Below are 14,487 nucleotides of genomic sequence, written 5' to 3' on the forward strand. Positions count from 1 at the left end.
CATACCTTTCTTTAACTATTACAATTTAATTTAGTTGGCTTTTGTAACACCCTCCATTGGCGTCTATAATGACATCATACCTTGTGTTACTGTCTTGACCATCGCGATATTTTGGGTATGTTTCTTTTTTTTTCTTTTGTGTTTCTAGAGTGTTTGTGCACAAGCCTGTCCAACGGACCCACTCTGGAAACAGAAAATATATTTTATGGTCCTACGTTTGAAACGCGGCAACACCGAATAGCTCGGAGTTAAATAAAAAAGTGGCAGATGATTAATCAAGACAAGCCAGATTTATATTGAGACTTTAATGTAATGAGGCCTACAGTCCCAAAGTTACTTTCACGTACGAATATATAAGTACAGTAAAAGAAGAATCTGCTGCTGAGCTTTGCAACTTCATGGCTCCAGGATAGATCGCTAAGCTACCGAACTGCCTACAAAATTGGGAAACAAGCTTTTTAGTGTTTGTTTCCAAACAAAGAGGTTCCACCGAGATTTGAACTCGGATCGCTGGATTCAAAGTCCAGAGTGCTAACCATTACACCATGGAACCGATATGAGTTTCAGAGTGAAAAGTGAAGATTTTAGGTTTTATGAAACATTTTTTTTTTCTAAAATTATCGATTTTTTTAATGTGTGGGTATTCAACATCAGATGTTATTTAATTTCTATCGAATCTTAAAACGTAGCTTTCAAAGTGTATAGTGTATTAAAATATTGATGATATGTGTAGATAAATAACACTTTTGATTTGGAAAATTGTAAAATTCGGATCACTTTACAAAACTAGTTTTTATTCAGCCGGCTCAAGAACTCCTGGTGGTATATGCGTGTTCGCATACATTTTCTCCCACAGTCCAAAGACTTGCTAGTTAGGTGAATTCAATGGCGTATGTGTGTGTGTAATCCGGTCTAATTTTGCCATCATCCTCTTTCCCAAAATAACTTCCATTGTGTCCAGGGACTGCTCAGTAATGGAGCAGGCTTTCCTGATAAGTGTTCAGGCATTATGCGTCTTTTGAGTTCAAGTTGCTTCCCCAGGAGACCATAGTAAAGAACTCCACACTGTCTACAATGGACTGGTAGAACAGTTCCCGCATTTATATGGTAATTGTTGTACTCCATCATGTAGTTCGATACATTTTAATTAAAAAAAATAGGATTTATCGGAGTGATTTTAAAAACTATTCATAGAGTGTTAGCCTGAACCAGTAACAGAGGTCACTTTATTTGATTACACCCAGTGGTGGTTCCAGACCAAATTTACCAGGGGGGCCAGGTTGGGGCCAGTGTTTTTTGATGGGGTCACAGCACATCACCGTAAGTAATTAATTATTAAAATTTGATCTCTTCAGCACAGGGGCCAGGGCCAGTTAGTAAAACCGATTATAATTACACCTTCATAGGCTTGCTAATAGTTTTTTTTTTTTTCAGTATTCATATCACAGGGATGCAATGTTAAATGTCCCTGGAAATGCTGGGTACCTCTGAATCTCCAGTTAATAAAATATCAGGGTATGATTTCATATTAATTCAAATTCTTTCCTTAAAAAACACATCAGCAAAACAAGCACATAACGGATACATTATAAATGTGGCTTTCTCCTACTATTAGAGCCTCTCACTGTAAGAACAGTTTTGAATGGGAAAATGAAGTTATTATGAAAATCTATTCTGCTTAGCTGCAGAATATTAAAATTAAACTAATGTCTGACTATGGTTTGTGTTTCTGGATACTCGCTTCATGTTCTTCTGTCCCCAAGTGCATGGTTGCTGCCTGCCGCTTTGACTGTGATTATAGCCTGTCAGATTTGGAGGTAGGTGCTAAATTTAGATGGAAGACCATGTAGCTTGGGTTTCTGCTGAAAAAAGGTGTTGGTGAGGCTAGTAAGGGCAATTACCCTGAGGTCTGATTGTGGATCCCAATGCCCCAGTGCAGTGACAGGGACACCATTCTGTTAAAATGGGACTGTCCTTCAGATGAGATCTAAAATCAAGGTCTTCACTCTCTGTGGTTATAGAAGATCCCTGAGCTTCCTTCATAAAGAGTAGGGTGTATCCTGATGTCCTGGCTAAATTGCCAACCCCAGCCTAGGCATTCTGGCCCCCTAATCATTTTCAGGCTGTAATTGGCTAACTATCTCACCACTTCACCACCAAATAACTCACATGTGGTGAGCATACTGGTGCAAAAATGGCTGCTTTCGCATCATCCAGGTGGATGCTGCACATTAGTGGTGGTTGCGGTGGCTCCCCAATCACTATTAAAGCGCTTTGAGTAGTGAGAAGAGTGTTATATAAATGTGCATTATTATTATTATTATTATTATTATTATTATTAACTTAAAATGTCTGTGAATGTCCACAAATATGCCAAGTGTCCTAATGTCTCCCCAAATTAAATAGCTTGTTGGTGCTTGGTCTGTCCTTGGCTTCTACAAAAGATGGCTAATTGCTTTTATTTGTGGTTCTGATGTTGTGATTTTCTGTTTTATTATATGCCATCTTTTAAGATGTAATGCTATTTGTCTTCAACATGGATTACTACATTGTATCCAAAGTTGCCAAGATACAGTAAGCTAAGTCTCCCAGGACCCTCAAGTGGACTAGTCCGGTTTGAAAATTAGTGTATTAATGGATAGTTATTTGTAAAACAAACTGTAATTTATTTAAGATCATTTGCCATTGCTTTAGTTGCCATGAATGTTTTTTTTGTGAATGTCAGTTTTACTATTTATTACTTATTATTATGATTTAAACTGCTACTGGTATTTTAACCTAATGTTTGCAATGTCCATCCATCCATCCATCCGTTATCCAACCCGCTATATCCTAACTACAGGTTCACGGTGGTCTGCTGGAGCCAATTCCAGCCAACACAGGGTGCAAGGTAGGAAACAAAGCCCAGGCAGGACGCCAGCCCACAGTAGTGTTTGAAATGTAATTTTGTTTCTTATTTTGATATACACACGTACATTTTTTTTACAGCCACAACAATATTGTGGTTTTAAATTGCATTCATCTCCGGGCAGCTGACTGGATTGTCAGTGTGCAAAATACCCCTTAGTAATCTGAAGTTATCTTATTAGTTTTCCTCAATTGCCTGAATGCTGAAAAGTTATTCTTATATTGTGGAATATACAAATAGCTGTATAAGTGCTATCATTTGGGATATGAATGTGTTAATTAGGCTAATCACATCCTACACAGATGCACAATCTGTAAATGAAAGCAATGCCACCATACTTCTGAACAGCATCAATACAGAATGGGCAGTTTTCTTGATACACATGCACTTCTGTGCAGGAAAGCAGAAGATGCCAACATACTAACTATAGCACTTTTGATGCTTGGTTCAACAACAGTGAAAATATTTGGTTATAATTACGTACTTTGTGGTATTTTCATTGTTTTATTTATATATCTATCTATCTATCTATCTATCTATCTATCTATTTTACACACTGATGACATTCATTACCAAGCAATGGTAAATGGGGTATAAAAACAGTGCTTATATGACAAACCTGAAAATTGTCTTGGAGGGAAACAGAGTTCATATTGGTTTCTTTATCAAAATACTTGAAATCTCAATTACGGAAAAACCTATAAATTGCCCGGCAAACCTTTCCAAAGGTTCATCATTAAATTCCTGAAACTTCAGAATAAAGAAGAAGTGATTTGTTGCAGGAGGGAGAAAAGTTTGCTAATGTGTTAAGACAATCAGATTTTTTCTGATTTTAGCTCAGAAAAAAAGACTGTCTTATAAGGGCAATTATGTAGCAACCGCATATGCAACAATTACACATTCTATGATCTGGTCCAACTTATATCATAACTGGTGATTGGAGATCAGCCATGCATTTTTTACATACCCAAGTGAGCTGAGAGGACCATACAAACTTATCTCCAAGACCTAATGAACAAAATGCGACTAGCCGTCATATACAGTAGAGATAAGCTGTAGACCATTGTTTTCATGGCAGAAGGAGAAAGGATTTTTTCTTTTTTTTTTTGTGAAGAATGACATTATTTTAGCGTCTATTAAAGATAAGTCTGGTTCATAGAATTATTGACATTCTTGTTTTGTTCCTTTCTCTCTATTTAATGTCTTTCAAAATGCTACTGTAATCATAGCTTGCAATGTAATACCAGTATTTAAGTTAGCCATGAGGACTTTATTACCTCTATACTGTACTTACATAGTATGTTAGATATTATAATGCAATACTGTATCTGTTCTCTGTGTTGGTACAAAATCTGTAAATTTTGTTCTGTATTATTTAATTATACTTTGCTCAAGACAACAACAGATGAACTAAATTCAGGACACATCAAAGTATATCCTCTTCCCAACTTTACCTCACTTTTAAAACAGCTGTTCCAACAAAGAAAGGAAGACATGCTTGTGCCTATGGCTATCAATTACTTTATAACCTGAGAATGGATGGACATATGGGACAATAAATTCCTAAATGGCCTGGGAAAGGAAGACATGCCAGTAAGTACTAAGCAACATCAAAAAAAGTTTTATTGTTTGGGAAAAAGGAAAGTGAATTCATTCAAGATATTGACAGCCAGCCAATCAGAATATCTAACAATCACATCTTGCAAACCCCCCCCCACCCCGGTACAATTTTTATAATAAATATGCCTTGTATGAAGAGTGACGTAGGAGGGAGGAAGAAGAAGGGATGAAGACATCAGGAGAAGAGAACAGAGTGACATCAGACAACAGTGCCGGCAACGTCTGGCCGTTTCCATCTGATTGTCACAAAAGCATCTAATGAACAGCTATGAGTGCTAGATCACAAGCTGCCTGTGACATTCATCCTTGTCATCTTTACTTTTTTATAAGCTTTTTCTGAAGACTATATATATATCCTGACTTTACTATCAGTCCTGTTTTCTATTGTTCTACTGGTATTATTATTCCCATAATAAATACAATGCTGCTGTTAAATTTCTGTGCATTGTCTTAATGTCTAGAGTGATTGAAGTAATAAGGTAGATTTCTTTAAGCACCTGGAGCAACTGGAGATTTGCCATTACCTCTGTGCTGCGAGGTTTATTAAGGCTGAGGGTGAGCGCTCCACCCAAAAGGAGGGAACAGTGTGTAAAGTAAGACATTCTTGGCTAATAAATGGCCTGTAGTCGAGGATGCTGAGTGTTTGTATGTTTAAATGTATTCTTGGAGACCAAAAGTAATATTTAGGTTTTAGATATCTTTAAAACATTGTATCTCGTTTGTGCCGATAATAAGTAAGTCTCTTGAAGCACTGAGAGAGTGACAGGTTGTGTTATTCCTAAAGGCACTTGTGTGGTTTAAAGTGCCAGAGGTAAACCAGCTATGTGTGTGTCATTCATAGGGCATTGTGGAGTTTCTGTGTGTATGAGTATATCTATGTACGCGTGTGTTAACCTTAAGGTGTAACAGTAGACTAACCCAGTAATGAATCTGATGAGTACACTTACCCCTGAGTGAAGGGTAAGTAGAGGGAAATACCACAATAATACAGTTGGCACTATTTCATTTGTCACCATTTATTTTAGTAATACTATATTGATATAAAACATTAGTATTATACATCTGTTTTCCGTGTGTTTCACAGCAGTACTCATACTATCTCAAGGGTTCCCAATCTGGCATGCGAGGTGGCATTTCAGGGAGGTGCATCAAAGAAGAAGACTCCGTCATGATTCACCAAAATTGAGTAAGATGTGTTGCCTGATTTTATTGTAGTGCAATTTGTGTTTTGCAGTGTGTCATCATCATTTATTAGTTAGTGCTCCTGTTCTATGATATAAAAAGAATCAAGCATTGCGTGCACAAACATTACCTGTGAATGAGCAGCAGAAATGTGCATTAATAGGGGTTCCTTGCTGAGGACAGAGCGTTCATAAAGCTGAATAACTTTTTATAAGAGCATGGAATTTGGATCTTGCAATGATCCATAGAGAAGAGCGAGGTCTAGTATCAATTTCAGTGCCAGCCCTGATCATGAAACAACACTGATTTCAAGGTTTGATTGACTTTTTTGCCAAACAGGAGACAAGGGGGACTGAATTAGATGCTACACCTGCGGTTTACACTCAACGCATCTCTTCTTCTGGTGGTTCTGGCAGTAGTGCAGCAATTCTAACCTTGCAGTGCATTTGTTTTTGAACTGCAATGCAGGTCTTATCAGGGAACAAACCACGTCAACTGTGTTTCATTGCCTAGAGGCGTGATGGAACCTATTGCTTCATGGGAGTATCCAATCCTCCTAAACCCCTCATTCATTTGTTGTGTGTCATTTCTTCAGAGCACTTGATACTTCAAAGGATACCCCAACCCCCTGATCATCAAATGAGTGTGTAAGCTTCACAAGGGGACAAATTTGTAAGATTATTGAGACTTATAAAGGTAAATTGCTCAATTTATATTTACATTTTATGCACTGACCTAAAAGCTCACTTTTATTGAGTTCAATTTGTTCACTTCCATTACTGTATGTGGTTCATTTTGTGGTTTCAAAAATTAGAAATTTGACTTCTTTGTTTTCAAATGCGATATTGCTTTTGTAGGGAGTGTGAACATAAGTCATACATTTTCTAGAGGTGCGGGGCATAGAAAGGTTTGGAACCACTGCTCTAACATATATTATTTTTTAATGATGTTAAGTAGTTTTATACAATTTAGGGATAGTGTGGTTAATAATTTGAGTGATATGATCAATAAAGTTATTATGACGCTAATAATAATACTTGTAGTATTGTGCTATGCTAACTTTTATGAATTCTTACATACATGGACTGCTAAAGGTGGTAATAAGAGTAGAAATAGTAGCATTGTCACATATACAGTATACAATAAAGATCTAACTTTTCCATTGTCTGGCACCTTGATAAACGACAATTTATTAACATACAGTACATACCTTCCTTTTATTTATTGTAAAACTCAAACCAGATAACCTGATGTTTCCCTTATCTCTGTTTTCTTACTACTTGTTCAGTTCAAGAAACCTTGTAGAATAAAATCCAGAGGAACTCACACTGAAGACAAGCTAATCTATCATTCTCAAATCTGCTTAACCCACTCAATTCCTGATCATGGGGAGCCAATGGGCACAAGGCAAGAAGCAGCCCTGCACAGGACATCAGTCCATCACACAGACACCTCACACACACAGAATTTAATGTAGAATCACTACCCTAACTAATGCATCTTTGGAGATGGAGGAAGAAAACCGGAGTACCCAGAGGTATAAGTGTTATTTAAATGTTAACATATTGTATGATTTTGGCCATACCCTGTATTAGTATCTTTACTGTTACGTTATGTTGACTGGGGCTGAATAATTATTAACACTGTTACCATTAATAGGATTAATACTTTTCAAATGCCCAGCCTTGCAAAAAAATAATAATGAATAAATAATAATAATTTTTGCAAAAACAAATCAAGGATTTTGTACATCATTATCCAGATCCTTTTATGGTCCACTCACATCAATGTCAGTGCATATTAGGTATGGCCAGTGTGGCATTTAGTGTTCTTAAACTTGCAGTTTTCTCCCTCTATTCACACCTCAGCAGACCTAGTACATTTCCATGAGCCATAATTGCCAGAGCAGGTTTTCTGGGATACTTTATTCTGGCATTCACAACTACCCTAGATCCAGGAATTTGCTGGTTAATTACTTAGATAGCTTGTATGTGTGGAAGGGGCTCATTCACAATGTTAGAGTGTGAACCAATGGTAAAATACCAGTGAGAATGCACGGAAAGGTTAATCGTTTTCTTCAATTCCTAATAAATAGCAATGAGTAAATGACCCCATATTCATATCACCATTTTGTAAATTCAATACGTAAGGAATGTCTAAGAAACATTATAGCAAGACTTAAATGATACACACCATAATACAATGAAATGGATTTTTATTTGTTGCAGTGGATAGAAAATATCTGCGTTTGCACATTTTCATGCAAGATTCAAAACAGAATAGTAAAGAACCAAATTAACCAGAAAAACATTAGAATGTAAGTATGTTTTTATTAGAAAACCAATGATACCAGATACCATACACAAGTTTCTGCAAGAATGAATGAGTTCCTTCATTTTCTCACAAATTGACAAGCAAAAAGAAAGGAACAAGTGGCAAAGCTCTGGACTATCCTCCTAGACAAAACATATTGGTGGCTACTTCGGGTTTCGTCCTTAGTCCTCAGTTTTGTTAAAATAGCAAGAAACGGGCCAAAATGTTTTCTCCACTGCTTGGTATGTAGTCTCTAATGTCTGCAAAAGAAATGCATCCATTATTAAGGTAATGCGTTTCACTTTCAATCATATAAATTCTTATTGATGTTTTACCTCTATTCTTTGGATACTTAAAACCTATTCACTTTACAGAGGATGTGGATTATCTCTGTCTTCTATAACTTATAATAAATATATGCTCATCCCTCCTTCATTCACTCCAACTTTCACCAAAACAACTTTGGTGTTGACCAAACCAGGTAAAGAGTAGCAGAGAGGTTTCTACAATAATTAAAATGCAGATGATAGCAGGCTGTAATATATTAACCTTAAGAAGGATGCTTCCAGGATGTTCACTCTTACTCTTCATCAATATAGATTCGAGAACAATATCTACCACCTGAGAGACAGTTCTGCTGTTATACGTGCAAAGGTTGCATTGAAACTTCTGTTTATGACAAAAGAAACCAAGTGGCATTTGGTACTTGAGGTCTAACCTTTGAAGATGGGCTGAACTAAAACTGCAACTAATTGTTTACGGTGCCATCCCATGTTGTACACAATAATATATTTAGTGGGTTCCAAACATTTGTTTGGCTAATGTTTCAAAACTACCTGTTGAACCACCGTAATCTTGTCCTACACAGTTGAGCTAGGAGCTGATTAACAGACGTGCTGAGAATGTTAGCCAGAATCAATGAAAAACCATACTTTCTATGGACATATAGTTTGTTCAGTAAATACAGGTTGATGTAGAAATTTCACTTATGTTTTTCAGTTTTGGAGGTATTTGAGCCCGAGGCCACCCATTGAGCTGGCAACTACAGTGTGTTTGTGGTCATTTCTTTCTCTTCATCATCCAACATATGTTCTGGTAGGACAAATAAGATGTCCACTATCCTCACTTATAAATTTATTTGAGTGCGTGTGTTTGCTTCCACTTGTGTGAGCCTCCGTGTGTGTGCGATCATGTATATTTAAATAAATTATGTATCTTAAAAAACTACTTGTACGAAAGTTTTACAAATCAATACCTTGATCTCATGACTAAAAGGAGTAGCCTAAACAATTTCTATGGCAAGCACAATTGGACATAGGCCAAACGGTTTTGAAAGGAGGTGAGGGTAAGTACTGGCCAAAAACAGTAGACCTGGAGCCTCTAACAAGGTAAATATGATATGGCTTATTTGAAAAAGATAGGTGAATATTTTCCAAAACAATCATTTTACATTGGTCTCTGTATTCACGGCGGATACCTCAGAAACCGCATGTTCTAATGTTTTCCATTCTTTAAAACATGTAGTCATCCAGGAACTTTATAATATGGAGAAAACTGCATCATTTTCCAATAAAAACTGTAATTTTAAGAAGTGAAAATCAACATTGAATTTCCACAGAGACGCATACAGACACCATGGAAAAAACACATTTTCTGAATGTTTCAAACATTGTAGAACCTGAACCTGCATTTAACTTGTTAACGAATTTTTGGTCCAATCACCAAACTTACATTTACACAGAAGTAAAAAGGACAGTACAAGCCTCATGATCAAAGATAGGTCCCAGAATTAGCAGCAATAAATATGTTTATGTGTGATTACATAGCTTATACCTCCATCAAGGACTATTACAGCAAGTTCTTTCAATGTGGCTGTTTAAAAGGTCCAACTGCGCTGGAAAAAATATTGCTCAATCTCAAGGAATTAGACTCCACCTCTACAATATATAAAATCATTTTACAATCCCTTCCTTTCAAAGATCCAAGAGGACACTGGGAAAAAGATCTCTCAATTAATATATCAGAAAAGGAGTGGAAAGTAGCAATGCAGAGAATTCACTCGAGCTCCATATGCGCAAAGCATACAATTATACAACTCAAAATTATATATCGAGCACATCTGTCTCGACTAAAACTCTCCAAAATGTTTCCAGGGCAGGATCCATCCTGCGAACGTTGCAGCCAAGTCACAGCCTCACTGGGTCACATGTTCTGGGCCTGCACCAAATTAACATCATTCTGGACAAAAATTTTTAATTACCTTTCAGACAGCCTTGGACTCACAGTCCCTCCTAACCCATTAACAGCTGTGTTTGGGGTTCTTCCAGAGGGGCTTAAAGTGGAGAAGGACAAACAAATTGTGATTGCATTCACTACACTTTTGGCACGCAGACTTATTCTGATAAACTCGAAGAACCCAAACTCTCCTCTTTTAAGTCAGTGGGAAACCGATGCGTTATATTATTTGAAATTGGAAAAAATCAAATACTCAGTTAGAGGATCCGTACAGACTTTTTTCAAAACATGGCAGGATCTAATCAGTAATATTTTAAAATAAGTTTATAAAGCACAGAGAATTTATTAATTTAGGTATGTTTACAAGCCTTAAATTTTACACCGTTTGGCTTGCTCTCTCTCTCAGGGGTGGGGATCGATCTGTTCTTAACTCAATTCTTCTTTTTTTAAAAACTTGATTGTTTTGTATGGATTGTAATAAAATTAATAAAAAATAAATAAATAAAAGGTACAAACTGAAAGCAGACATCACCAGATGTGACATACCATAGATATTTCAGATAATGATACTAAAACCCATAAAAGTAGTTTCAGATGTTTGTGAATTGATTAGAGGTTCACCCATAACACACTTACTAAAGATAATTCTCTGACACAGATCATGTAGTCAATGATGAAAAAGACCAAAGTGCAACCTGTACTTTTGTCTCACAGACTATCACAACATCCCATTCTCAACTCATCTGCTGTCTACCATCCCCACAACATCACTCAGAGATCATTACATAATAGGACGTTCACACACACACACACACACACACACACACACAAACTAAAACAGAGGCAAAAGCTCAAAAGGGTGATACTATGAAAAGTTGCAGACATGTACTTGAGAAACCCAAACTTGGATTAAGATCCCCACAGACCCCTAGGTGATTTAGCTTCTTAACAGAGGGTCGATCATAATTTTAACAACGCAGCAAGCGGACATCGGGTCATTTAATTCAGTGTAGTATTTTTCAGTCTTGATTTCAGTACGAGACTCGGACGCTTCATCATCCAGGGCGGTCATTTGAACTTGCAGATGCTCGATTATTTCGTCAATTGTTGTTTCATCGGGTTTGGTAAAAAGACTCAAAATGTCTTGACGGTAGATCCACACCTGGAGAAACCTGTCGATTTCAGGGGAACATTTTTGGATACCAGCAGTGATCCTACCTGCCCACACTGCGCTGTTGTATTATGGGTAGACTACAGGAAAGTTACAGCAGTGTGTGTAACCAGTTCCATGACAAACAACACAAAATAGAGCACGCATTAACTACGCCATGCACTTAAAAATAGTCGGAAGCAGAAACAGGTATCCAACCTCTACCTCACAACACTAAATTCACTAGACCTCCAATTGAAGTTTAGAATTATTGAAAGACACTGGAGAGGAAGGAATTATAAAAGCCATGTTGAGAACACTGTGCAAATTATCTTGCCACGTTGGAAGCAACATGCATGTTTAACATGTTTAATAAATACTTTTGTTTACACTATCGGTATTCAATAAATGCTCATTGGGTGATTGCTGTGTTTTACATGTCAGATCTGTGTACATAGGGTAACCAGACAGACCACCTACAAACTCAGCTAAATCCCTGCATGACTTTCCTAATTGTAATCACGGCCCTGAATTGAATTAAATAAGTTGCTTGAACATTTACATGTGACATATATCCGAACAGTGCCTATGGCATCTCACCTTTGTACAAGATGTTTGATCCAATGAAAAATTGCCAGTAGGTCTGATAATTGTTGCTAGTCAATCCTTGGATGCTTGTAACAAAGAGTCCCAGGCTCGATAGCTGAGTGGTAAAACTGTAAAATTGAAGAAACATAAAAAAAAATATACAGAAGTTACTATAGAATCATTACTTTTGCAGGAGCTGAAGTTTTAGTATAATAGTGCCTTCATATTTTTTTCCCAGATAGTTTTTGCAAATCATGGAGTCTTTTATGAGCATATTAGGCATGCTTATACAGTAAAATGTTTCAAATAAGTATTGAAATTATAAATGAACGCAGCTTTTTTGAAAAATTATCAATCTGTTAATATAAGGGTAAATAAAAAAGTAAAGGCAATTTGAAAATTATGCTGTACATTGTAATGGAAAGAAGCTGACGTAATATAACACGTTAGTGGTGGATTATGGGTAGTTTAAACAAGAATAGCACAGTGCTCTAAAATTAATCTAGTTTAAGCCAAGGTCAAATGAATATGGAGGCTCTGGTGCGGAATAGCACCATTGTTGAACAACACTCTGTAATGAGATTTGTTTGGGCCAAGGAAGTGAAACCTGCAGAACTTCACCAAAGGACTTTGGCTTGTGTAGATCAGCAGGTTGTCTGGGCATCCATCTTGTACAAACTTTATGGTACCTCAAGTCATCATGCACAATGGCACCTGCAGATCCATAGGTGATATCCAAATGTGGAGCAACAGTGGACAATGTGATCCGCTGGTCTTCTCTGATGAAGGCCTTTGCCATGTCGAGGTAGGCTTGTGTGAACCATGTTGATGATCAACCAGTTCAGGCTTCACCGGTTACACTTGTCCTTCCCACTTTAAACCTTTCAACTTATTTATAAACTTCTCTTTGAGTCATGTTTTTTTCACTTCTGTACTGAGCCAGATTTTTGGTGAATTTCACCAGGTGTTAATTAGGATTGAAAAAAAACAAAAACGGTTAAAGGAAAGAAAGAAAAGGAGAAACAGAGCTGGTGCATCAGTGTGGAGGCAAGCAGTCGGGAAGTGCCCCTGGGTGGTGCAAGCAGATGGTGCTCACAGGTTAGGTTTGGTCCTGCTGAGCACCCAAGGAACAGCAATGACCATCTGCTCCAATTGACTCCCACTGATTGCTAAGTGATAGCGGTGGAAGAAGGAAGCAGGACTCACTGGGTCCCCTGCTGAATGCCAAGGGATGGTGTCGGGGGGACACAAGCCAGACTGAAGGGTAACTGTGCTTGCCGGTGGAGGGAGACCTGAAAGGGTGTGCAGAGAAGACGTCGGTTTAGAAGGAAACTCTGCGGCTTGTGGCTTTTTTTATTCACAAATGGATCCTGATTGTGCTTTAAACGTTGCTTTAAATCCATGTTTGGATTGATTTATGTATTGGGTTTTTTAACCTCTGCTGTTTTTATTTGGATTATTTATTTATTTAATATCTGCACTGCACTTTATTTGATTTTTGGGACACTATATTGTGAAATAAAATATGTTGAGCACTTTTGATGCATCTGTTCCTGCTGTTATATGTCCTTATTGCCCAGTCCATCCTTAGTCATAACTATCAATGTCCCGGGTTCAAATAAGTATGCCAGCTGCTGGCAACCCTGGCATCACAACATTTAGAAAAGTAAACTAGTCTGATTTTTTTCAAAGTCATAATTAAAGGGGTGAACTACAGCAGTTAGTGATCACTGAAACAATGGAGTATTGGCAGTAACAAGAATAAAGGAAGGCTATTGTTTTGCACTGTATAGAGAACAGGCTAGTCAAAATATAGTGCCAGTACTGAGGCTAAAAAAAGACAAACAGATGGGCTGAAATTGTTGCTTGTTCTGGTGGGCTCCATGTTGATTAGCTGGCAACACTGAGGAATTTTTATAGCAACAAGATTTGGAACCATTGGTAACTGTGTCATCAGTTGCACCCTGCAATTCTTATTCATATAATTTCACTCTCTCAGAGACAACAAGATTCCACAGCTGCAGTCATTGAATATGGCATGCTCTTTGACTAGATGTTATATCGACTGCTGTAGTGTAGCGTGATGCTGGCTTAAAGAGTTTCTCCGATATCACATTGGGGCCTGACCTGAATTTCTCTGGAGAGATGGTGGCGGCTCTTTTTAAGACATCTAGTAGAGTAGACCCCACTGGAAGGCTGATGATGATACTGTCCCTGAATGTGCTGCTCACGTCGTCTATCACTGTGTAGTATACAGTCATATTGCCAGAAGCAGTGTCAGAACCAGTCAGTGGAAGATTGTCTGTAAAAGAAAACCTTTTAGTTTAAGTGAAAACTGGAGTTTGAGATTTAGCAAAAGTCGAGACCACCAAAGACAGAACATAAAAAGATGAACAATGAAATACAGAAGGGTCTCCTTTATTTACTACCTGTAACCTTTTGTTATCACCAAAATCAGCTTTTCTCTTCTAATATTTCTTGCAATAAGGTT

The 14,487-nt window shown here is 37.4% G+C and overlaps 1 protein-coding gene and 1 non-coding gene across 2 annotated transcripts in view; both read right to left on the bottom strand.

Moving 5' to 3' along the window:
• Window positions 1-481: 481 nt before the first annotated feature.
• On the bottom strand, window positions 482-553 carry trnaq-uug. Its single transcript has one exon. It is a non-coding gene; the product is annotated as a tRNA-Gln (tRNA).
• Window positions 554-8,020: 7,467 nt separating this feature from the next.
• LOC120538088 (cobalamin binding intrinsic factor-like) overlaps window positions 8,021-14,487 on the bottom strand; it is a 48,386-nt gene continuing 41,919 nt past the window's right edge. The window contains exons 7-9 of the mRNA XM_039767514.1: window positions 14,124-14,298; window positions 12,009-12,124; window positions 8,021-8,283 (exon numbers count right to left, since the gene is read on the bottom strand). Of these exons, the coding sequence (XP_039623448.1) occupies window positions 8,222-8,283; window positions 12,009-12,124; window positions 14,124-14,298 (353 nt within the window). The 3' untranslated portion in view covers window positions 8,021-8,221. The remainder of the gene's footprint in view (window positions 8,284-12,008; window positions 12,125-14,123; window positions 14,299-14,487) is intronic.

The sequence above is a fragment of the Polypterus senegalus genome, chromosome 10 (genome assembly GCF_016835505.1).
Source record: "Polypterus senegalus isolate Bchr_013 chromosome 10, ASM1683550v1, whole genome shotgun sequence".
Lineage (NCBI taxonomy): Eukaryota > Metazoa > Chordata > Cladistia > Polypteriformes > Polypteridae > Polypterus > Polypterus senegalus.